Source organism: Poromitra crassiceps (genome assembly GCF_964638095.1).
Source record: "Poromitra crassiceps genome assembly, chromosome: 4".
In the NCBI taxonomy this organism is placed as follows: domain Eukaryota; kingdom Metazoa; phylum Chordata; class Actinopteri; order Beryciformes; family Melamphaidae; genus Poromitra; species Poromitra crassiceps.
In genome coordinates, this window is record NC_139626.1 from 24,937,277 (window position 1) to 24,962,848 (window position 25,572).

Sequence of the window (25,572 nt, forward strand, 5' to 3'; positions counted from 1 at the left end):
GGCGTCTCTCTCCGGACACCTCTGTTCCCTCCACAATCTACACCCTGTCCCTTTGATGATAATCGTCTGGCCGTGAAGACCGGCCGTGCGCATCGCGCGGATCACAGTAAGCCCAGCGTCGGGATTCACCAGCATCCCGCATCAATCATCAAGTCTGTTTCCATTTCAAAGCCAGGTGGGTGTGGTACAGCGAAACCATGCCACCATGTGGAGGCAGAAGCTTCAGAGCGCATCAGATTGATAGGTTAGATAATAGGTTTTTGCAAGAGTAGAGAAATCTAACCCACCAGTCTACATGTAGAGCTGGATTCATACAGGCACTGAAAACGTCCTTTTAATGCCATGCAATATGACACCTTATTGATCCCTGTGGGAAACATCTCTTTTCACTTGCCTGCCTCCTCCACAGCCGATTCATAGCAGCCAGAGCCTCTGGAGTGCCTTGCTCAAGGACATTGCAGCAGAATGGATGCTCGCTGACACAGGAACCTGAAGCCGAGTCCTTCGGCTGGGTGAAGGATGATGGCCTTCCTGCCCAGTCCTCCACCCTGCTGACTGCTGACTGCTGACCAAACTCCACATGATGCAGACTGTGTCGGACCATGTTGACCCTGCAAAGAACAGATCACATCTGGATCACATGATGGGAATAAGAATCAGACTCATCTCTTCCTGCGTAAATCTGTTGCAACGTTTGCACATCTGTTATTAATGCACCTGTTGCTATTATTCAACCTAGCAACCTAGCTGCCCTTTGCACTCTGACCAGCTACACTCCCCCCTAATTACTGACACCAACTATGACAATGCTGCCACACTAAAGCAACTATTGTTGCAACTATTATATATATATATATATATATATATATATATATATATATATATATATATATATATATATATATATATATATATATATAATGAAAAATATATAATGAAAAATCATCTAGTAATAGTGCCAAAATCATAGTCAATGGGAATTAACTCCTTCAGGCATCATCTACTAAGTTCCTTGGAATTCTGATCGATGAGAACTAAAGTCAATTGGTATCATCAGAAAAATATCCAGTTTGGTTAATCATTCATGTTGATTAACCCTTTATTATTTTAATTTACCCATATCTATTTTACGGAAATATCGTATAGGCAAGTAGTATACATATATATCCAGTCTTCGAAGAATTCACATCATACAAATAATAATAATTGTTAGGTTGGCTGCATTCTCTAACAAATTTGAACCATCAGCTCCTCTCCCCCCACCCCCAAAAAAATACTCCCCATGCATGACGTCAACACACTCCTGGTGCACTTTTGTCTATAAATGTATATACTCACCTGTCTCTCTCCCTGCACCGTGTAGATTATACTTCCAACAAAATTATAACATACATAATACAAGACACTCAGACCACCTTCACCCCCATACTGTCACACTATCATAAAGAGGTGCCATACTACTGTATGGAACACTGAAGAAGGCCTACACGCCCAAACTGTTTGTTGCTGTGTTGCTGCCCTACCCAGACTACAGGTATTAAACCTTTGAAAGGACTTTTTTGTGTGCTGGCTTTTTCTGCTGTGACTTGATATTATATGTGCCTTGCACCAAAGTTATTTATACATTTTTTGGAGTGTGCTCGCTGTTCACTTTTTTCTACTGTATGGAACACCTATATCAATATTGCCAAACATGTATAATCTCTTAACTAATTCAAATCCAAGTTTAGAATCTCACATGCATTACACGTACACCTCACATTGCCATTTAAACTGTCTGCCTACTCACTAATTTTGATTGCTCTTTTGTTTCTCTTTTTTTTTATTTCTCTTTTTTGTTCTTTTTTATTTTTTTACCATTGCTTTTCTTTTCCTTATCGATTGTTTCCTTGTTGCATTTCTCATTTCTGTTATATTGTATCCTTTGTTTGTATATTAATATTGGTTTTCTGAGGTTGAGTATAAGCCCATCTAGGGTTTCCCGTTTCTACCCACACATTATTTAGTTGTTTTCATTTTGTCCATTTGTTTAATAAAAAATGTGCAAAAAAAACTAAACGGGGAGAAATGCCAATTAGTGGCCAAAATGAGTGAACAGAGGTTCAACACCATGGAGAGCTCCATTCGTTAGCTACTGATGAAGTACACCTGAGCAGAGTTGGAATCAGCCAGGGAAGTGGGGTTATGGGGATATGAAAGCCCTCTGGGGAGAGACGGGCTGCATGTCGACTATGTGAGTGAGGCCTGACTAAATTCTCAATTAGTGACTGTGTGCTCCAACGGGTATCATAACTATATAAAAATGATGATGATGTGACTTTGCTGCGGCCGGTAGGCAGCACGTTCCCTTACGTCTGCAGAGAATGATTTGTTGGCCACAATGGCCAGGGCACCTCTGCAGCACCACTATGCTTCATTTAATGGTATTGTAGCGAATCAGCAGTACACACATAGTGGTGAGCAATGGTAGTGTCTCCGCTACAGATAGGAACTGTGTGGGGGAGTGTTATGTTGGGGAGCACTATGCTGTGGGACCACTTCCTGAGGGAGACTGAGCATGCGCATCAGTCTCCGCGCACTGCCTAAGGGAAAGCTGCTATCTATGAGCATGACAACAGCGGAGAGTTGTAAATATGAATAACTGTGAATAAAGAACCTGTACCAGCAAGAAGCCTCTGCCTCGTGAAGTACTAAGAACGTTACATTGGCGTCAGAAGTTTAAAACGGTGAATTACCTCCAGAATCGGCAAGATGGTTAACAAGTTCCTGAAGAAAGAGAAGCAAAGACTCAAACCGGAGGCGGGAAGAGAAAGAGCCGGGGCGGACTACCAAGCATCCGAGGAGGAAGAAGACTGGGTAGACGCGGCCGCTACCACAGAGATCCAGGCGGGGATAGCAGCAGCAAGCCTGGGGTTTGTGATGATAAAATCCGAACTAAACGGCGATATCCCCGTAGCCACGGAAGCTACCCCGCGGCTCAAAGAGGCTAGCAGGCAGGCTAACGAGGCAGCGGAGAGAGCGGAAGAGCCGAGGCCGGTGAGAGTGAAGATCGAGCGGGTTGACAACACCGCTGTAGCCATGGAGGCTGTGCCACAGCCCGGTGAAGCTAGCCGGAGAACCGGAGACAAAGACGGGACACGGGTCGAGGAGACAAAGGACGGCGGGCGGCGAGGAAGAAAGGAAATCACCCCGCCAAAATTCAACGGTAAAGGCGAATGGGAGCCATATTGCACAATGTTCAACGTAGCAGCGGAAATGAATGGCTGGTCGAGGGGAGAGAGAGCCAGTCATCTGGTAATGTCACTCGAGGGTGAAGCTATAACATGTGTAGCAGCAATGGCAGATACCAAAGACTTAGACGTGGTGATGGCGGCCCTGAGGAGGCGTTTCGGACGATGCAAAGAAGAAGGCATTATGGTCGCAGAACTGTGTAACAGGCGTAGACGACCAGGGGAGTCGCTGCGGGCGCTAGCCACAGACATTGAGATCCTCAGCCGGCGTGTATACAGCCGGCTGCCGCCAGAAGCACTGGACGAGCTAGCCCGAAACTACTTCGTCCAGGCTATCGCGCCGCGAGGGCTACGAGAGCAAGTAATGCTGCAACGGCCAAAGACACTAGAAATAGCGCTAGAGCTGGCGTTTGAAAGAGAGACAGTGGAGGGCTGGGCCATGAACAGCGAAGAGGGGAGAGCTGTCCCCGTAGTGAGAATGGCGGCGGAAAGCCCGATACAAGAAGAGCCAGCGTGGAAGACGGCTTTGGCAGAACAAGGCAACATGGTGAAAGAACTGTCCGAGTCAGTACAACAGCTCAAAGAACAACTGCTCCGCAGAGCGACCCTGCAGCCCAACCCCGCTCGACAGCCCACCCAGCGGAACAACAGCTGGGCTAGAGGGAGCGTGATCTGCTGGGGATGTGGGCGTCCCGGTCATCGGGAAGCAGACTGCCGCCGGAGAGCGTGGAACCAGGGAAACGGTACGGGGCCCGTCCAGATGGGGCGAGACGGGTCTACGATGCCACAGTCCCCGTAGCCACAGCGTCGCAGGAGGGAGCCCACCGACAGCAACAGAGAGGTGGGGCTCCGCCGTGCCCCGAAGTAGACGACATCGCCGGAGCTGTCAACATGCAGAGCGGGCCGCGCGCGATGAACGGCTGCCATGTTCCAGCCTACCTACAGGGGAGATACTGCGCCGCCCTGGTGGACACGGGGTGTACGGCGACGCTGGTGAACGTCAACATGATGCCCGAGGGGATGCGCCTGGAGCAGCCAGCAGCACAGCTGCTAAGAACAGTGTCCGGTGAGTTAATGCCAATGAGGGGGAGGGGACACGTAATGATAACAGTGGGGGGACAGACAGTGGACTTTCCGGTGTGGGTGGTAGAAATGGCGGGGCCTTGCATCCTGGGGGAAGACTACTTAACGATGAACAAATGCACAGTAGACCTAGGAAAAAGCACATTGACATTTGCAGAAGGAACGGTAGTCCAAATGAGCCACCCGCCCACCGTTCCAAGGGAACGGACTAACGTTAACAACATCACCGTGTACCGCGTCACCGTAGAACATGAACCCCACCTAGCAGGCCAAGCCCCCCCCCAAAACCACGCCCCTAGCCCACCTCCAAACACTTGCCCTCAGCCAATGCAACAGGCAGAGGGAGAGAGAGAGAGGTTAGAAATGCTCAGGACACTACACCAACGTCAGAGCGAGGGGTTAGAACCACAACAGAGCGACGAACTGTGGAGAGTACTAGAAGAGTACAAAGACATTTTCGCGATGTCGGACGATGAACTAGGCTGCACTCACCTGGTAGAACACCAAATAGACACTGAAGGGGCGCGGCCCATCAGATCATATCCCCGTCGAATTCCAGCAGCAAGAAGAGATATAGCGAACGAAGCTGTAGAAAACATGCTGAGGGCAGGGATCATCGAGCCGTCAGAGAGCCCATGGGCATCGGGAGTAGTGTTGGTAAAAAAGAAAAATAGCGCAAAGATGCGATTTTGCGTAGACTATAGAGGGTTGAACAAAGTGACAAAAAAAGACGCGTACCCGATGCCCGTCATCGAGGAGCTACTAGACATAGTGGGGGAGTCAGCCTGGTTCTCCTCCCTAGACCTCCGCAGTGGGTACTGGCAGGTGCCCCTCTGCGACGATGCCAAGCCAAAGACCGCCTTCCGCACCGAGAGAGGACTGTGGCAGTTTCGAGTACTCAGTTTCGGGCTGTGTAACGCACCCGCAACGTTCGAGCGGTTAATGGAGAAACTGCTGGGGGACATTCCCCAAACAGAATGCGTCGTATACTTAGATGACATCTTGACACACGGGGGCTCGTTTCAGGCAGCGGTGGGAGCATTACGAAAGGTCCTACAGAAAATAGCAGCGGCGGGTCTAAAGCTACACCCAGATAAGTGCCACTTCCTGAAGAAGAGGGTAGAGTTCTTGGGACATGGCATCGGCGAGGGGGGCATCCGCACTCTAGAGGAAAAAACACGGGCAGTCTCAGAATGGCCCACCCCCAGAGACAAAAGTGAACTCGAGAGCTTCGTAGGGTTAGCATCCTACTACAGGAAGTTTGTAAAAGGATTTTCTGACATCGCAGAGCCACTGTTCCGGCTTAAAGAAAAGAACACAGACTTCAACTGGACAGCAAAATGCCACCTAGCGTTCGAAACCCTCAAGAAAGCGCTGACCGAGACCCCCGTGCTTAGAGCACCAGACCCCGCACTGCCGTTCCTACTAGACACTGATGCCAGCAATGGAGGTATGGGGGCCGTGCTGTCCCAGGCAGGGCCGGAGGGGGAGCAGGTGGTGGGGTACTTCAGTAAGACGTTTGATAAGACAGAAAGAAACTACTGCGTCACACGCCGGGAGCTCCTAGCAGTCGTAGAAGCACTGAGACACTTTAGATACCACCTCCTGGGACAGCCTCAGTTCACCATACGGACCGACCACTCAGCGCTGCAGTGGTTATGGTCCTTCCGGGAGCCGGAGGGACAGGTGTGCCGCTGGTTAGAGAGAATGGCGGACTATAACTTCACCATAGAGCACAGAGCAGGGAGACACCACGTAAATGCAGATGCCCTGTCACGACGACCCTGCGCGGAAAGGGGGTGTGTGTACTGTGAGAAGAGAGAGGGGAGAGAGAGAGAGCTCCAAGAAGACGCTAGAGTCTGCCCTAACCACACGGGAGATGGGCCAGTGTGCAAGACACTGCGGATGGCAGAAGCAGCAGATTGGAAGGGCCACCAGGAAAACGACAGGGAGCTGTCACCAGTGCTGCAGTGGGTAGAAGCGGGCCAGAAGCCGCAATGGGAGGAGGTGGCGGGGGCCACCGACACAACCAAAGGGCTGTGGGCAGGGTTTGACACCCTGAGATTGAACAGTGGAGTGCTGATGAAGTGCTGGAAAGAGCCAGCAACGGGAGAAAACAAGTGGCGAAAAGTAGTGCCAACGACACTGAGAGATGAGATGTGTGCAGGAGCTGCCATGGGACAGTAGGGGCGGGCCACTTTGGGGTGAGCAAAACCCTCCGTCGCATCAGACAAGGCTTTTATTGGGGGAGGATGAGGAGAGACGTACAGGACTTCTGTCGGCGCTGCGACCTCTGCGCGGCGTACAAAGGGCCATTAGACCAGTCTCGCGCCCCGCTCCAACAGCTAGCAGCAGGAGCCCCCATGGAGAGGGTAGGGGTAGACGTGATGGGGCCGTTTCCATGCTCAGAGAGTGGAAATCGATACGTCCTAGTAGCTATGGACTACTTTACAAAATGGCCAGAGGCATACGCGCTGCCCGACCAGGAGGCGGGGACGGTGGTCGACGCACTAGTCACAGGCATGTTCAGTAGGTTCGGAGCACCAGAGACCCTACACAGTGACCAAGGAAGAAACTTTGAGTCACGAGTGTTCGCCACCATGTGCGAGAAACTGAACATTAGAAAGACACGGACCACAGCATTGCACCCCCAGAGCGATGGCCTAGTAGAAAGATTCAATAGGACACTGAAAAAGCAGTTGGCCATCCTCACGGAGGAGCACCAGAGAGACTGGGACACGCACCTGCCTCTCATCCTCATGGCCTACAGATCCGCAACACACGAGTCCACCTCCTGCACACCCGCCCTGCTCATGTTAGGTCGAGAACTGCGGACACCAGCAGAAATGGCGTTCGGCAAGCCACCGGATGCACTGGACGCTCCCCCGGGGAGAGAGTACGCCAGGAGGCTACAAGATCGATTAGAGTCCGCTCACAACTTCGCTCGGGACCAGCTAGAGAAAGCGGGCATGAAACAAAAAAGGAACTATGATGTGAGGGCAAAGGGAAACCATTTCCAGGGGGGGGAGTTGGTGTGGGTGTACACACCCCGGAGAAAAAAAGGGCGTAGCCCTAAACTGGACTGTCACTGGACAGGCCCATGCAGGGTGATGGAGAGAATGGGGGAGGTGGTGTACCGAGTGCAGATGCCACTTGGTGGCAAGAAGGTACTCCACAGAGACAGGTTGGCCCCATACCGGGGGGGGTGCACCCTTCCCCCAGATCTCGGCCGCCCAGCGGTTTCACTTAGACAGAGTGAAAGAAGGAATCTGTTTCCACAGAGAGGGGCGTCCGGCCATGACCGGGCGGGCCCCACTCAGAGACTTGAAGCACCAGAGACACTGCAGGTGGGGTCAGGCCCACCGGCAGATTCACAGAGACTAACACGGCCACGGAGAGAGCCAAGGGCTCCAGGACATTTGAGCAACTTCGAGTTGTACTAAAAAAAAAAAAAAAAAAAAAGGAGGAGATGGTGGTTGGAAGTGTTATAATGGAAAGTGAATGATGTGTATGGCATGAGATATTGTGGGGAGGAGACGTGGGAAAAGCCTGAGATGGAAACATAAAATGTGGTTAAAAAACAAAGAACTGTTAAAAAGAAAAAAAAGGATGCTGGGAGTGTTGGTACATGGTGTGATGTGGTGTCAACGTGGGCGTTGACCTTATTGTTGGGCGGGGAGTATGTAGCGAATCAGCAGTACACACATAGTGGTGAGCAATGGTAGTGTCTCCGCTACAGATAGGAACTGTGTGGGGGAGTGTTATGTTGGGGAGCACTATGCTGTGGGACCACTTCCTGAGGGAGACTGAGCATGCGCATCAGTCTCCGCGCACTGCCTAAGGGAAAGCTGCTATCTATGAGCATGACAACAGCGGAGAGTTGTAAATATGAATAACTGTGAATAAAGAACCTGTACCAGCAAGAAGCCTCTGCCTCGTGAAGTACTAAGAACGTTACAGTATGTTTTGACACATTTGACCTTTATCAAAAAATTGCAGCTCCTGCGATTTGGATATTGCGCTTGGCCAGTTGGCCATATTGTGACTCCGATAATATTTTGAGTAATTGTGTAGCCTTAATCTTTACATCAAATAATTTACAGTAGGCTAGTCTGCACTGTCTGCATCATCCATCGTTTATGCCTGAATCTTAGGATATCGTAGGTAACTGGTAATTCATTGTTAAAATGATGAATAAACAATAAAGATGTTATAAAGAAACTATCACACAATATCTGGCAGGACAGGAGAGGTAGGCCTACTACACTGGAATATAGATGTTATCCATTCTCCTCTGTAGGCTACAATTTAGAAGCACACAGAAAAGTAAAACAGATGGAGATGTGTGGTGCATGTTTTGAAACAGAGTGGTTGAAAAGCATCAATGATTATCCTGGACTTGAGGAGGACAGATTGACCATTTGGTTGGTCATGTGTCGTGTCTATCTTGGCAGCTGAAGTGCACGTTTCTAAATTTGGTTTGCTGCTGCGACTACTTTGGCTCTCGCGTTTCCAAAGCGTCCAGTCCAGACTGTCTGCCTGCCTGGGTTCACACGTGTTTGCACTAAACTGAGAAGCGTTCCTCGGCCTGTCTGAGGTGGACTGACGTCGATTATCCAGCAGAAGCATTGGCTCTGCACTGCACCGCACCGCTTCAGTTTGCAGCCCCGGTGTCAACTTGCTCGTGTGACCGCCTGCTGAAGCCTGACTTCGGGGAGGAGAGACCAGAGAGACGCGTTGCAATGAACCGGTGAGGTTGCATCTGGGACTTCTGGGTTGACAAGCGAAACCACATGTTACAGAGTTTAGCGTTATGTTTGATGTAAAATTCACACACATTTTTGATCGATGATTGAACTCACATGTTTTGATTGAGATGTTTCAAAATCTGCAAAAATGGCCAAAAACATTGCATAATCTTCATTGCCCCCGATGTCCGTCCGTGTTGACTCTGTGCCGATAGGGGGCGGCTGTATTCCTATACTAGACCAAATCACCGTGACGTCACCATGTAAACAAATTTACTTCCGGGTACCACTTGGGGAAGGCGGCAGGTTTAAATGTGCGTGTTGTCATATAAATGCTGTCAAACCCTCTCGTTGTTTTCGGCCGACTACTTTCAATTTAAATGGTTAAACGGTTGGTAAACATGCTTGTCCGACGTATCTAGCCTTTCTTCTGTGTATGTTTTATGTAGTGTTAGCATGCTAATAACGTTTGTTTGTCTGTCAAACTCGCTGTTTTTTTGCAGACTCGTTAACGTTACAGACAGCTATTGACGCCACGTTAATTTAATTTAGCTTCAAGTCTACTCTGGTCTGGTCCAACAGGTAAATTAGCTAGTCTGGTCTCCACTAACGTTAGTGAAAGTGTTGTTATGAATGATATTAAACAACAACACAACAGGGACGAACCATTTTTGTCTTCTTTGTCTGTTTTTGTCTTCAACACGTCAGTTTGTGCCGTCCACTGCCATTATAATGTGTGGACCCAGGGGTACCCGGAAGTAAATGTAAACATCCCCGCTGATTTGGTGCGTGACGTCGTCACTTGCCACCCAGAAATGCGGAACCCCGCGGCAGTGAGTTGTGCCAAACAAACGTTAATATCTCAAAAACTACATCACATCGATTATATTTTGACATTCTGAGAGCCGAAGTAGCTCAAGAGTTTGATGTATGAGCATGTCGTGTTAAAGTTGTGTGAACTGTTGCAGTTTTAAAATGTAAACAGTCAGCCGGCTAGAGTCAGACACTCCCAAAGCTCATGCTCCATAGGGTTCCATTGCCGTTGCCACCCAGTGACGCGGTTTGTCTACCAAAATGCTGCTCGGCTGATCCCTCGTATACAATTCTTATATGGGCTTGAACTGAACACAACACAGTAATATTAACAATACAGATCAATCCAGAGCAAAATCTCAGCTCCAGTCCTAACTCATCCTAACCACATAGATAGACTGTTCAAGATGCCTCTTTTGGGGGCATCCTGGTGGGTCACCTGGTAAAGCGCATACCACAAACAGCCAGCTTGCTGAATTGTGTCCCCTTATGAATGAAGATTATAGATTTAACCAATCTGATGTTCAGTTCCCATTTTAGGTCCTGGCTGATGATGGAACCCAGGAAGCGAAAGGAAATGACTCCACAGTGTTGACTGAGGAGTCACCCAGGGTGATGGGAGGAGGTGGGGCTGTGTTCCTCCTGTAGTCCACATCCACCTCCACTGTCTTTTGAGGATTGAGCTTCAGGTTGTTTTGATTGCACCAAGTCATCAGGTGGTTGGTAACTTGATATCCCGCCTGTACGCAGACTCGCCTCCATCAGAGATGAGCCCTACGAGGGTGGTGTCATCTGCAAATTTCAGGAGCTTGATGGCTGGAGGTGCAGCTGTTGGGGTACAGGGAGAAGAGGTATGGATGGAGAAAGGACACCGCCCTGGGCAGCTCCGGTGCTAATGGTCTGGGAGTTGGTTACATACTTCCTCAGCCTTACGTGCTGCTTCCTGTTCGTCAGGAAGTCTGTGGACCATCTGCAGATGGAGTCGTGCGCACCCAGCTGGGGGAGCTTCTTGTGCAGCAAGGCCGGGATGATCGTATTGAATGCGGAGCGAAAGTCCACAAACAGGATCCATCCTGGCATAGGTTCCTGCAGTGTCCAGATGTGCGAGAATGTAGTGGAGGACCATGTTTATAGCATCGTCTACAGACCTGTTGGGCTCTGTAGGCTAACTGCAGGGGGTGAAGTAGTGGGTCCATGATGGATTTTAGGTAGGACTGAAGAAGGCACTCAAAGGACTTCATCATGAGCACAGAGGTCAAGGTGACAGGTTTGTAGTCTTTTGGTGCTACGGGCCTTGTCTTTTTGGGGATGGGGATTGAGGACTTGAAGCAGGCTGGAATGTGGCATGTCCCCAGTGAGGTGTTGAAGATGTTGGTGAACACTGGGGCCAGCTGATCAGCACAGTGCTTTAGGGCTGAGGGTGAGGCTGGAGGGGTTGGCAGTCTGGTTGAGCAGGGGATGGGGTCAGGGCTGCGTCGCCTGTCGAAGCGGCAGTAGAACTCATTCAAGCGGCTGACTAGATGAGGGTTGTCAATGGAGCGCTTGGCAGACGGTTTGTAGCCCATGATCTCACTCAAGCCTTTCCAAACAGAGGCTGAGTCGTTGTCCGTGACCTGCTGATGGAGTCGTGAATACAGGCGTTTAGTAGCTCATATTGCCTTCTCAAACCTGTATTTGCACTCTTTAAACCGCTGTTTGTCTCCACTTCTGAATGCCTCCTCTTTCCCCAGTCTGAGCATCTTGAGTTCAGCAGTGAACCAGCTCTGGCCATGATGCCCAGCAGCTGCACCGAAGGAATGAGAAAGAACGGCAATAAATCCTCAGGGGTGGTTTCGCCGAAAGCTTTTCTCTCGCGAAAGAGCGTCAGGAGTTACAGCTAAACACTGAATTAACACAAAACAAGAAAAACCACGACGCAACAAAGCACAGTGTCAAGATCACCATCTTGGATCACTTTTTTTGATAAGTCTTGGATATGTTTACTATTTGCTTGTTTATAAATGCATTTTGGGGGATATCATCTCTAAAACATCTAAAAGAAGACCAGCGAGGTTGAAACGAGTTGCGTTTTGTGCCCCTGTTTATTTGATTGAAGATGTACACTTGTTGGTAAACTTTTTCAGTACACATATACAATACTTCTGTATTAAATTTAAATGTTGCTCCTAAATATCCAAGAAGCTCCCTTTTTCTCTTGATTGTTCTACTTTGGCTTGCTGAGCTTTCTTGTGCCACTTTGTTGTTTTCTCTGAAACATCTAAAAGTGAAATGTATTTTTTGGAGCATAGGTCAATAGGCCATGCATTTTTGCAAGAAAAGCAAAAGATCTATCCATCTTGCTTCATTGTAAAACACACCAGACTGATATGGGATGAATGTTTAACTGAGTGCCATGAGCCTTTATGTCTTTTCTCCCAGCAGCTTTGCTACAGTAGAGGACTACAAGGCAGCCATGTTGCTGAGTGGGGTGGGCGATGCTCTGGGCTACAGGAACCAGCTGTGGGAGTACAACGAGTCGGGACCGGTCATTCACCAGGTCAGAGAAGGAACAACATGGATGATATCATATTAGTCACCTGCTACTACTGCTAGTAGCGAGGGTTGACTAGTCCAGTGGTGTTCCAAAGTGGGGTCCGGGGACGTCCAGGAGTCCTTCAGTGGATTTCAGAGGGGTCCAGCAAAATGACGGTAACACTTTACAATAACGTACACAAATCCTATAGTAGTTACTGATAAACGAACCATTAACTAATCGCCAGTTAATCATTCGCTAATGAAAAATTTGGCATTAGTTTATCACTAGTTAATCATAGTTAATGAGTAGGTAGTCATTAGTTAATGATTAGTATCTAATTTCCTGAGTAGAGTAGTTAATCAGTACCTAATGATTACTAAATTTCAGCTCGTGAATAGAGTAGTTAATCATTACTTAATGATTCCAAAATGTCAGTGCGTGAATGTATTAGTTAATCATTAGTTAATCATTAGTTAATCTTTTTGTGTACCCTATTGTAAAGTGGTGCATCATACTCAGTAGTTTATGAATACTGAATCATTACCTGTCCATTAGTTACTCTTTTCGCACCCTAATATAAAGTGAAAGATATCCTTATCAAATAAACACTCCCTCCAGGTGAGATTCGAACTCTGAACCCCAAGATTGTTAAATTGTAAGTCTGGTTCTCTACCATCTGAGCTAACCAGCCTGTTACTTGGTAGAGCCATACTATAGGTCTGTAGAGTCAGAGACTAAGTATTATGTCCTATCCACATACTACTTTCTGTTCAAGTACTTATAGTTTTTAAGATATATTCCACCCAAATACTACCTTCTCTCCAAATACTTATAGTTTTAAAGGTATATTCCATCCAAATACTACTTCATGTCCAAGTACTTAGGTATGTTTCAGCCAAATACTACTTATGTCTAAGTACTTGTAAGCAGTGTTGGGAAAGTTACTGAAAATTGGTAATTAGTTACAGTTACTAGTTACTTCTCTCAAAAGGTAATTTAATTACTTTAAAGTTACCAGTTACTTCAAAGTAATTAGTTACTAGGGAAAGTAACTTTTGCGTTACTTTTAAAAGTCCGCTTCGATTGTTATTAATGCACACATTATGTTAGTGTTGCTGTGCCACAGTGTGGCATTGAACATTCGCTTATTGGGGAGGCTTATAGCCTATCAAGGTCCTTAGCCTCTGGGGCTCTGGCTGCAGCTCTTTCCCCGGACTAGGTCTGAGGATCAGAAACTGGGTAATCCTCTGAAGTTGTCCGTTATTTTCATGTCCTAAAGTAACTAGTAACTAGTCCAGTTACTATTTTAGTAACTGTAACTGAGTTACTGAATTTGAAAAAGTAATTAGTTAGATTACTAGTTACTGAAAAAGGTAGTTAAGTTACAGTAACTAGTTACTTAGTAACTAGTTACTCCCAACACTGCTTGTAAGTACTTGGACAGAAAGTAGTATTTGGGTGGAATATACCTTTAAACTATAATACTTGGTCTCAGGCTCTACATTCAATAGTATGGCTCGAACAAGCAACAGGCTGGTTAGCTCAGATGGTAGAGAACCAGACTTACAATTTAACAATCTTGGGGTTCAGGGTTCGAATCTCACCTGGAGGGAGTGTTTATTTGATAAGGATATCTTTCACTTTATATTAGGGTGCGAAAAGAGTAACTAATGGACAGGTAATGATTCAGTATTCATAAACTACTGAGTATGATGCACCACTTTACAATAGGGTACACAAAAAGATTAACTAATGATTAACTAATGATTAACTAATACATTCACGCACTGACATTTTGGAATCATTAAGTAATGATTAACTACTCTATTCACGAGCTGAAATTTAGTAATCATTAGGTACTGATTAACTACTCTACTCAGGAAATTAGATACTAATCATTAACTAATGACTACCTACTCATTAACTATGATTAACTAGTGATAAACTAATGCCAAATTTTTCATTAGCGAATGATTAACTGGCGATTAGTTAATGGTTAGTTTATCAGTAACTACTATAGGATTTGTGTACGTTATTGTAAAGTGTTACCAAAATGACTAATAGTTTAACTTCACTATTATTGCATTCACAACAAGAAGAGAGGATTTATAAGGATGACTGTTTCGACAATAGATTTCATTGCAAACTTTATGCAACTCTATGCTAAATCATAACTGAGTTCTGTATGGTTCCTCAGGACCAAATCGTATCAAACATTGTCTAATGCCTATCTATGGACATGAAAAGGTTTGGGAGCCTCAGCGAAAACCTCTCTGAAGAAGTGCTTATTAGAAGTCAAATAAGTCATTAGTTGGCAGTGTGACTCATCAGCCTTTCCATTACGGCAGGAGCTGAAGGAGCTTGGCGGGCTGAAGAACATCAAGGCCCAGCTGCCCGACTGGCCGGTGAGCGATGACACGGTTCTGCATCTGGCAACGGCCGAGGGACTGGCAACTGGTGAGGTCAAAATCACATTGTACCAATTTGTTCTCTCCATTCTGTTTTAATTGACGTCAATCTGGCAGTTGATTGGATTGATTTGATACTCGATGCCGTTGTGATGAGTCCTCATGGTGACACAAACCCAGCCCTCCCTCCTCAAGAGCCCAATGTAAAGGTTAAGTACAATTCCCGCTGTCTTGCCTTTATTGATGGATTTATTTCAGACTTTAATGCGAGGAAGATGGTAAAAAAAAAATCAACTTGACCTTTACTGTGACAGGGCAAAACAACTGCTCTTGTTAACAGGTGTTAAAAGTGTTAGGGGTGCACAGCCAGAACAAGCTGACTTTATGTCTTTTTCACAGAGAAGACAGGGGAGGAGCTGCTGCATGAGGTGGCTGCTCGCTACGTTGAGGGCATGAAAGACATGGAAGGGAGGAAACCAGGGCCTTCAAGCATTCTGGGTGAGAGTGAAAGAGAGACACCATTCACTATTGATACTTTCAATCTTAATTTCTTCCTTCTTCACTCATATCGCCTGCATGAGTGGAGAAGCGGAGGCCCTACTACATGCTCTGCCCTGTCCCGTCAGGAGTGTCCCAGCTGAGGCCGGGGCAGGAGGGCGGTTACAGAGTGCCCTATAACCCCGAGGGGACGGGCTGCGGAGCGGCCATGAGGTCCATGTGCATCGGCCTGAGGTAAAACAAACACACGGTCACTCAACCTAATTCTCATGTAGTCTTTTTTTTTATTCTATTCTATTATATATTTTTTATGCGCGCTCCATAGGTCAAATAATTAATTCCTAATTAGACCAACCTTGCAATATGGCTTACGCAAATACAAGGCATCTATTTATCCTCTCCTTTTAGTAGTAATCATTTAGTTGTAAGCCTCTGGGTAGTTTTTAATATAATTGTATAGCAGCAATAACTGAAGCTTTGGGATCAATATCGCAAAGTAATTAGTTACACAATGATTTCTGCCAATTGAGACAGGGAAAATATATTCAAACAACAAATTGTTTTTAAGTAATCCAAGAGGCCAAGCATTTTCCTTAGTATTAGGACCTGATCTCATACATTGCCTGGAATCTTGGGGCTGAGATACGAGCAGATAATTAATCCTAACCCTAACCCCCCCTCCCTTTTTTTTTAAAATTAACATTCCTCCTGAAGTTTGCAGTAATCTTATGAAGAGTGACTCTGGGGCAGACATAATCGAATGCAATTTTATTTTGAGATGGGGGGGGGGGGGGGGGGGTTGTGTGTATGTGTGTGTGTGTGCGTGTGTGTGTGTGTGTGTGTGTGTGTGTGTGTGTGTGTGCCACCTGCGAACTCTGGAATAAGCACCAATTCCTTGATCACCAAGCAGTTGATAATAAAGGGTTCAAGGGTTAAGAAGACAACAGGCAGTACAAGTAAAACATATTATGTGGAGTCTATAAAATAATGAATAAAGTATTGTGCACACAGTTGCCCCCTCTTCGGAGAACTTTATTTTGTATTAAATTATAGTACAGTAATCAAATTTCATACAATGGTGAAGACGCATCCTGCCTCTCACCCTAGGACATGTTATCCTAATCCCTGAGACCCCATCCTCTTCCCTACCGTAACCCCCCTCTCACCACAGCCCAAGTGCTATGCACCCATATTTACGGTGTAGGTACAAGACAAAGGCAGGACAGACAGGACAAGAAAGGACCAGACAGGGCAAAACAAAATGGACAGGACAAGACAGGGCAAAAGAAAAGGACAATACAGGGCAAGACAAAACGACAAAACGGAGAGGACAAGACAGGGCAAGACAAAATGGACAGGACAAGACAGGGCAAGACAAAATGGACAGGAGAAGACAGGACAAAGCACAGTCTGGACCAGCATGATACTGATACAAGTAATGAGGATGGAGGATGATGGTAATAATGGTAATGGTCAACTAAAGTATAGAAAGTAAGAATATGTAACTAATTTATATGGAGAGCATTCAAGGTGTGTGTGTGTGTGTGTGTGTGTGTGTGTGTGTGTGTGTGTGTGTGTGTGTGTGTGTGTGTGTGTGTGTGTGTGTGTGTGTGTGTGTGTGTGTGTGTGTGTGTGTGTAATTAGGAAAGGAAAGAGAAAGGAGGGAAGTCATGTAGGTGCGTTGCAAAGGTTTGCCAAACAAGTTTTCTAAATAAAGTCAGGGATACTCAACTTGCTTTGCCCGGGGGCCACTTTTGTGAAATGATAGAAGGCCAGGGGCCAGTTAACACCTTGACTGCCAACGACGAGTGTAGTCGTCAAACACAATCCAGCTGTTCACTGCCAGCGACGACTTGACTCGTCAAAAAAATGATTTTTTTTTTTTGACCGTGGGATGTGCATCTAACCCTTTTACATCTCTTATATAATTATTGGAGCCACCGAACGTTTACAACCCATTCCACCGACCCACTAAGTGGCAACAGTGCTCTCCTGACGGAGGAAGGCAAGCATTTTTTTAACTTGTCACGCCATTCTCACCCCAGCCATTCTCATGAAAATGGATGGGGGAAAACGCTTTCGTTTTCCCGCTGATTGCTGGCGATGCGGGATTGCAAATTTACATAATAGATTGGTGGAACACACTTTGAAACACGCAGCATAAATATGACCAGAATCGCAAAAGCTTCTCTCAACCAAAACTCCAAGAAGCGAGCGAGTCCATGCCGACTTCCTCAAACAGCGGCCGTGCAGACAGGCACAGGACAGCAGCAAAGCAGTCAGACTGGTGACAAGCTTGTGACGGCCGCTGCAGCCAAGAAGAACGCCCACGGAGGGAGGAGTTGAAGCAACTCTCCCTCTCGCTCTCTCCCTCTCTCTCTCTCTCTCTCTCTCTCTCTCGCTCTCTCTCTCCCTCCCTCCCTCTCTCTCTCTCTCTCTCTCTCTCTCCCTCTCCCCCTCTCACTAGGATTAAACCTAGTGCGTCTCCCTCCCGAGAGGGAGGGAGAGAGAGAGAGAGGGAGGGAGAGCGAGAGGGAGGGAGAGAGAGAGAGAGAGAGAGAGAGAGGGAGGGAGAGCGAGAGGAAGGGAGAGAGAGAGAGAGAGAGAGAGAGAGCGAGAGGGGGAGGGAGAGAGAGAGAGAGAGAGCCAAAAATGAATGGTTAAAGTGACTGTTATATCGAATTTCACAAAAAGCCGTTTATCTCTGAATATTTTTTCTGACGCTAAAACCATGCTGTATTCAACTGCTAATGCTTACATAACTACTAACTCTACAAACTAACTCTTTTAGACAGAGAAAGTACACATTCTATTAGTACTTTTGAGATATTGTATGTTCACAAACTCCAAGCAGAAAAGAATCCTCGGCTCTTGTAAAATGAGCCACAATCCTCAAAAAACGGCTTGGCAGAAGCTACCTACAGCAAGAAAAAAACGGCTGGCAGTCAATGTGTTAATAAACAAACAATATACATTTTTCGGATTGTAGGTTTTTGGGGTGTCAGCCGGAGTTTAGTCTGACAATGTTGTTAGTTAGGTTAAGTTAGGTTAAGTACATACATAAGTGCCTGGGTAGTGAGCAGATGGCGGTATTTGACAATTTAGCAGCTAAATCATAGATTATTGAAAGATATTCCATATTCCGGACTGAAATGCTATAACAGAAGTGGCGTATTGGCCAGAATGACATGAACATTTGGACACTTATTCAGCAGGTATCTTGCATGTTGCGTTCAGGTGCACTGTTTTTTTGTTGTTGTAATTCCATCGTGGGCCACACAGGGGGCGCCGCCCACAGACCGCAAGTTAAGTATCACTGCCCTAAGTGTTCTTATAAAAGGGGTCCCAGATTGTACTGAATTGTGCGTTTGACTTCTTGGATGAGGCAGTTCTTTTCTCCATGGAGATGTGATTAGTAGATTTAGCTATTGAGTGGGGTTGATTGTTCTTAATTTGAAGTATGGTTTTCTTGGCGATAAGAAGGAGTTTGTGATGTTTGAATGGTAAATGGTAAATGGACTGCATTTACCTATTCGGCAGAGAGATGGCGTTAGAGGAATGCTGCCTCCAACCCAAGATGATAGTTTATTGGTGATTGGTCTCCAGAAGTGAAGGGTAGTTGGACAGATCCAAGTGGCATCAAAGTAGTTGTCTGGGTTGTCTTGGGAGCATTGGTGGCAATTGTCAGATTTAATTAAGCCTATTCTAAACATCTGGTGTTGGGTGATGCGTCTATGTCTATATTACATCTATGTAAGATTTTAAATTGAATTATTTTAATGTTTATCTTGGCTACAACAGGTATCCAAAGCCTGCCCAGCTGCTGTCGTTGGTGGCGGTTGCCGTGGAGACAGGCAGGATGACCCACCCTCACCCCACTGGTTTCCTGGGAGCCGTAGCATCGGCTCTTTTCACCGCATATGCCGTCCAGCGCCGGCCAATCACCACCTGGGGTCTGGGCCTGATCAACGAGGCCTGTCCAATCGCCAAGAGCTTTGTTGAGGGTCGAGACTTCGCCGCCGAGGAGTCGGACAGAGACTGGGGTTACTTCAGTGACAAGTGGCAGTGGTATGAGCAGCAGGAATCATGACATGACCATAGGCAGGATCAGCTTTCTAGGCCAGGCTGTCCAAGGCTCCAGGGCCAACAACACTAATCTATTAGCTTACGTACATTTTAAGGTCAACAGATATTGGCATAAATTTTTTACTAAAATGTCATTGGTCAAATTCAGTTCAATAACGTAACCTTATAAAGCACGCACCTCATTTAGATTCCAAACCATTGCTCATGAGGACGAAGGATTGACACACGAATCGATAACACACTTGGGTTTGTCTACTTAAAGTCATGAGCTAACAGCATATTGATGGTGTCTCGCTTCTGTCATTTCATTTCTGGTTGCAAAAGGATTTTAGGGCAGGACATAATTCCTTCTCCCTGTTTCAAGGTACCTGGATCTGAGGGGCATCTCTAATGGGGTGGGGCCTGTGGTTTGGCCTGCCTCCTATGGGCCGGCAGAGCGAGACGAGGCCTATAAGAGCTTCAGCCTGTCCGGCTGGGCAGGCCGAAGCGGCCACGATGCTCCAATGATCGCCCTCGACGCCTTGCTGGGGGCGGGGTCAGACTGGGAGGAGCTTATGAGCAGGGCAGGCTTCCATGGAGGTCAGAGTTCAACGTAGAAAATATATGTTTGTATTTGTGGCTTAAACTTAATTAACGCCTTCCTCTTCTACTCAAGGGCTAGGGATTTGCAAAAGTCAAAGAAAAATTGCTCAGCTAGTCACTGGATTGTCAAGAGACTAGTCAGTCTCAAGAGAGGTCTATTTTTAAATTAGGCTGCACTATGGAGGCTTAAGAATATATATTTTTTTTCGCTATATTAATAATGAAAAGTCATGAACTGTGTTTGAGGCTGAGTTAATTAACAAAAAGGGCATAGAGAAATATATCTTTTTGGTCTATTTTTTCCTTTGTGCTCATGATGAACACGAACTGCAGGCTTGGTCTAGTTTACATATTTTAGATGTAAAATTACATTTTAATGGGGTATATTTAAGACGATTATTTAATGTAATTACTCGTTGACTTTGGCAAAATCATGCATTTATTGAACTTCACAAAGAAAAAATTGTAATACTGAATTTCTTTGAACTTTAAATAATTGAATTGAAAAACAAATAAATAAATGAAATATGAAATAAAATACAAGACCACCACAGTGGTGTGGCATTCAGCCTTATGGTACTTTAGGCAATGTGTGGGGGTACCTCAACAACACGGCTAATCGTTTTCAACCACCACAATTTCCCACCACCCACATACCCCTAACACTCCCCTAACCCACCCCTCAAATCCAGACTCTCTACAACCTTCCCATCCCTAGCTACGGCCCTTTTTACCTAGCCCCACACATTCCTTGATGGAATGGACGGATGGACGGACGTGAGGTCACAGTGACCTTGAACTTTGACCACCAACATCCAATGAGTTCATCCTAGAGTCCAAGTGGATGTTTGAGCCAAATTGGAAGAAATTACCTCAAGGCATTCATTCCTGAGATATCGCATTAACGGGCATGGGATGGACGTACCGTACGTACGTACAACCCGAAGAACACAATGCCTCTGGCTCGGCTATCGCTGGCAGAGGCATAATAATTGCTTTTGATCTTGTTTTCATAATTGTGGGAAGTAATTTAAATTAAAATTTGATCAATTGCACAGAGCTAGTGAGGAGTTTTACTTCCTGAAGACTCAGAACACTTTGCCCTCTAACATTTAACCATATGGAATGTTATGCTGAACTAAAACTTATCTATCTGCCATCGTCTTGGCGACCAAAGCAGCCTTGCACAGATGGCGTGTACTGAAAACTTTTGTTTCATACAGCTACTATTCAGCAAACAGTCTGAGGCTGAGGTAAATCTAAGAAAGAAAATCTGCTCTATAACCTTGGGAATTCAATCATCCGGTTAGCATTGTAAATCTGAGTCAGTTTTTATAGAGCTAAGATGAGTCTCCTGAATTCAGAGTGGTTGAAGTTACAGCCAAGGAATCCGTTACTTACTTAGGGTGTGTATTAGACAATAAACTATCTGGAGAAATTACGGCACTGAAAGTTCTCTCAAAGGTCAATCAAAAAATAATTTATTGCTAGAATATCCAATTTTATATAGAAATGCTGTTGAAATATTGGCAGGGGAACTTGTAGTAAGTTATCCTTTTATGTACAATGTCATATTCATTACGCCTGTACTTCATACTAGCACTAAGATCCTTAAAAAGAAGCTACAGACCTCTCAAAACAAACTACCATAGTTAGGTTGATTAACTCCATGCCCAAACAGCAAACACATCTTCTCCCTGCTCATTTCCTTAACATCAAGTGGCTCAGAGTTGAGGAGAGTATCACATGTTAAAATGTGTATTGTTCACAGGACTATCAATACTGTGGTATACAAATATGTATATTAAATTATTTTTCCCGACTTAGTGATGTACAGTTATCCCACTAGAGGGAGCTCCACTGATTTTGTGTCATGCAGATTCAAAAGCTGTATGGGAAAGGAGTCGCCTCAAGTTGATTAGCTCTTTCTAGTGCTGGCTGAGCAGCTGGACCTAAATATAACTATCAAATCAGTTGAGTGGCAGTAGGTCCTAAATACACATCCTGTTTGTTTTAGTTGTGATGCATGCATTATTAGCATATCTATGTTTAGGTTTAGGCGTTTTATTTTTAAAGCCCGATTGATTTGGATTAATTTAGGTATAGGTTAAGTCTACGGTTTTGCACTGTATGTGTAGTATTGACTCATGAATTGATGAATTGGTTGGATAGCCTGGTAAAACCATCCTGATCACGTAAACTCACATTCTGTTTCACTCCACGGAGATCAGTCTGGACTTCCAGCCGAGCCGCCCATATTGATTTCCACAAATTGAATGTAACCGGCCCAATCAGGGACCTGCGCTGTAGTTGACAATGTAACCGGCCAATCAGGGACACCGCTGGCAAAACGGCAGCGGCATCTCCTGAGGCAACGAGCGGTAACGTTTACATTGGTCAACAGCCATAAGTGCAGTTATTCCAGAAATAGACAATTAAACAAGAACAAGAATGGACCAGTGGAGTTTTTCAGCAGATAATTTGTTTTGACTGTTCTTCCGAGTGGCGACGCCGATTGGCTGAAGGAGTTGTCTGTCAAGAGAAATACTCCTGCCCACTGAAATCGCTGAGTGGTAGGAAGTCCAGACTGATAACGTAGAGCGAGACAGAATGCAAGATCACATTATCAGGTTGTTTTTGTAGGCTAGAGGTTGGATACCTCGTACTGAAGCTGTATTTTACAGCCATTCTCTCTGCTGCCAATTCATTTAAAGCCATGCCATTGAGAAAATCTGCTTCACATACACACACCTCCTGTACATGCTTCTCCCCCTCCACAGGAGACAGTGACAGCACAGCCGTGATCGCCTGCTGCTGCTGGGGTCTCCTCTACGGCACCCGAGGCGTCCCCGAGGGCAACTATGCCAACCTGGAGTACCGGGAGCGGCTGGAGCGCAGCGCCGAGCAGCTCTATGCCCTGTCACGCTGAAATGAACTGCGACGCCATCGTGCTGAACGGGAAACTAGGTCACACTCTGACACATTGACATAAAAGTAGTTGGTGCATTCAGTAGTACATTGACCTAGAGTGCTGTCATGGAGTCACAGAGAAAGTGTGGTGTCATCCAAGCCTGAGGGGGACCAGTGTCCCACTAACCTAGAGAACCGTCATTTCCACTGCCACACCACCTGTGTGCCTCATGATTATGGGAGTAAGCTGGTGTAATAAGAGGGGTCCCCCTAGTGACCATTCTGCCTTGTACTACTGAACAGAATGAATCCTAGCTAATGAGAATGTAAAGCACCCTAGGGTGTAATTATTCAATTTTTGTCTTTATTGTCCTTTTGATTTATTAGCAAATGTTTAGTGAGCATCAAATGAGCCTTGTTATTGTCTAATGAAACAGAAATGTCTTTGTCTCATTAAAGTTGTTTACCATTATTTCAAACAGTGCAGAGGGAATAAAAATACTATTCTGGAAAGAAAATGTGGAATTAATGATATAATAAATCAAACAAGCAAAGCTCTGTAGTTAAGTTGAAAACTTTATTTTTTGGTCATTGTTGTTTTTAATATTTTTTTGTGTGTTTTCCATTTTTTATTATTTATATTTCCCTACAGGAGAGAAGGGCAAAGGGGTGGTTTTTAACTACCGGGTCAAGTAAATAAAAAAGAAAGAAAAATAGATGTATTTTACTAAAAATTCCCTCTCCACTTCAATTCCCTCCTTTCATGCTGTATATTCTGTATTCCTTGGGGACACATGCTCTGAATTCACGAGGATCCCGCGACAGTTTGCATTTCCCATTTGTCTCATAGTACTTAAAAAATACAAGGCCGGAAACACAACGTCGGAAGTGTTTGCTCCCGTTATTCATCCACGTCTTCCCTCTCTGAATGTTCCGCCCAGCAATCCTGATGCTTTATGTCTGTAAAAAGGGAAGGAGTTGGAGCGGAGAGCAGGATGGCAGCTGGGATTAGATGCTGCTGCTGTCTGCCGCCTTCATCATAAACCCGCTCACGTCTCGCGGTCTTCCTCGTTTTGGGCTGAAACCGAGGATGAACTGCTGAAGAGGTTTACAGCAGAAGGATAAGGTGCCGTGTGACTTGTTGTCCTCTTCTCTCCCCTGTGCTATCCTGTCAGTCTGTGTGAGTCACGTCCAGCCTGGGCCTCATGTCAAGGAGGCTGTGGGATGTTGGGGCTCATTCGCAGGGGCAGGGTGAGCTGGGTGGGGACTAGGTGACATCAGTTTCCTTGAGGATGGAAGGGAGAAGGGTGTGTTTGTACCTGCATCGCTGTGGGAAGCGGGGGGACAGATGGACAAAAAACAAGAACAAATTAAACTGAGAAAATGTACTGCGATCCAACGTAGCTGTCGAAAGACTGCAGCACCAAATAGTGTTCTTATTTTAGAATATACAGGCAGTAGGGTGGCCTAGTGGTAACTTCAGATTGTTCTGCAACTGAAAGGTCACAGGTCAAAAAGAGCTCAACAGTCATTGTGACATTGTGACGTCACCTTGGGAGAGTTTTTTTTTTTGCATGTTTTTAGCTGGGGGTTCTGGAGGAAACTCCAGGGAAGCATGGGAAGAACATGCAAACTGCAAACGCGTCCCAGGCGGGAATCAAACCCAGGACCTTGTTGTGAGGCAACAGTGCTACCACTGCGCAGTGTTGCCAGATGGCAAATGTTGAATTATCGTACCAGAGGGTCAAAATTATCGTTTTTGGAGTGAAATTATCGTACGCCCCCTCCCCAGCGCGGCGCGCCTTTGGCGCGCCAAAGTCGGGGGGGCTGCGGCTGATCACAGGCTACTTTTTGGACTTGGCATGCTCTTTCAACACTGTGATCTCAGCCTGCGTTGCAACAACAACAAAACACCCTGCACGTATTGGCTGCAAATATGTTGTTTGAAAAGATGATTGTATAAACAGATAGAGTGATAGACGTAGGATTCGTCTAGTGTCACAAAATGATGAAATTATCGTACATTTGGGGGATTTTGGGATTATTGATCGTACATCGTACAGAGGTCGAAATTATCGTACAAATACGATAATTATCGTACGTCTGGCAACGCTGCCACTGCGCCACCGTGCACCGTGTGAGCGTATTATTTACACATTCATTTTTCTCAATCACATTTAGAAAATCATTATCTAAAGAGTTTTAAGCCTGGAACTTAGCCAACCGGCCTGAGAGAATTGGAGATTCAGAGTTGAAAAACGGGGGGGGGGGGGCTGGGTACAAGACTGTGTACATCTTATAAGAGTGAAGAAACTACTCATCCCATAATACATTACGGCATTTCCGGCCAATCAGACTAGCAGTGGACTGAGCGACAGAACATCTCAGCCAATGGGAGATCATTCTAAGCGGCAGTGGGTGGGACCAGCAGTTTGCGCGGCCACCATTAGACTATTAGCTCAATGGCTAACATCACCATAGATAGATGCATTTCTGTGCATTAAAGTAAACAAACGGGTGACTGATTTCAAAACGGGTGGCGGCGTTAAAAGCAGCCTGATTCGTATTAGCTTCAATATCGGTCGTCACTCAGTGGCGGTTTTACACCTTTACTTTGCAAGAGGTGGCCTAAGTCCATAGTAGAACAGCCAGAGAGAGAAATTAGTGCAGGCCCCCAATCACAGACGACCATACAGCGA

General features: G+C 45.9%; 2 protein-coding genes across 3 annotated transcripts in view; one reads left to right on the forward strand and one right to left on the reverse strand.

The window, feature by feature from the left end:
• Positions 1 to 12,326: 12,326 nt before the first annotated feature.
• adprh (ADP-ribosylarginine hydrolase) lies at positions 12,327 to 22,892 on the forward strand (the record flags this gene model as incomplete). The annotated part of the gene is made up of 7 exons (XM_083635598.1): positions 12,327 to 12,410; positions 14,738 to 14,846; positions 15,197 to 15,295; positions 15,424 to 15,529; positions 19,097 to 19,363; positions 19,746 to 19,973; positions 22,757 to 22,892. 7 exons carry the CDS (start codon positions 12,327 to 12,329, stop codon positions 22,890 to 22,892), a joined length of 1,029 nt encoding a protein of 342 aa, XP_083491724.1.
• A 572-nt stretch (positions 22,893 to 23,464) lies between these two features.
• Positions 23,465 to 25,572, reverse strand: part of LOC310775432 (ataxin-2-like protein) — a 33,438-nt gene continuing 31,330 nt past the window's right edge. For both annotated transcript variants that reach the window (XM_083635579.1, XM_083635578.1), the window contains one exon: positions 23,465 to 24,200. In XM_083635579.1, coding sequence (XP_083491705.1) covers positions 24,151 to 24,200 — 50 coding nt within the window. In that variant the 3' untranslated portion in view covers positions 23,465 to 24,150. The remainder of the gene's footprint in view (positions 24,201 to 25,572) is intronic.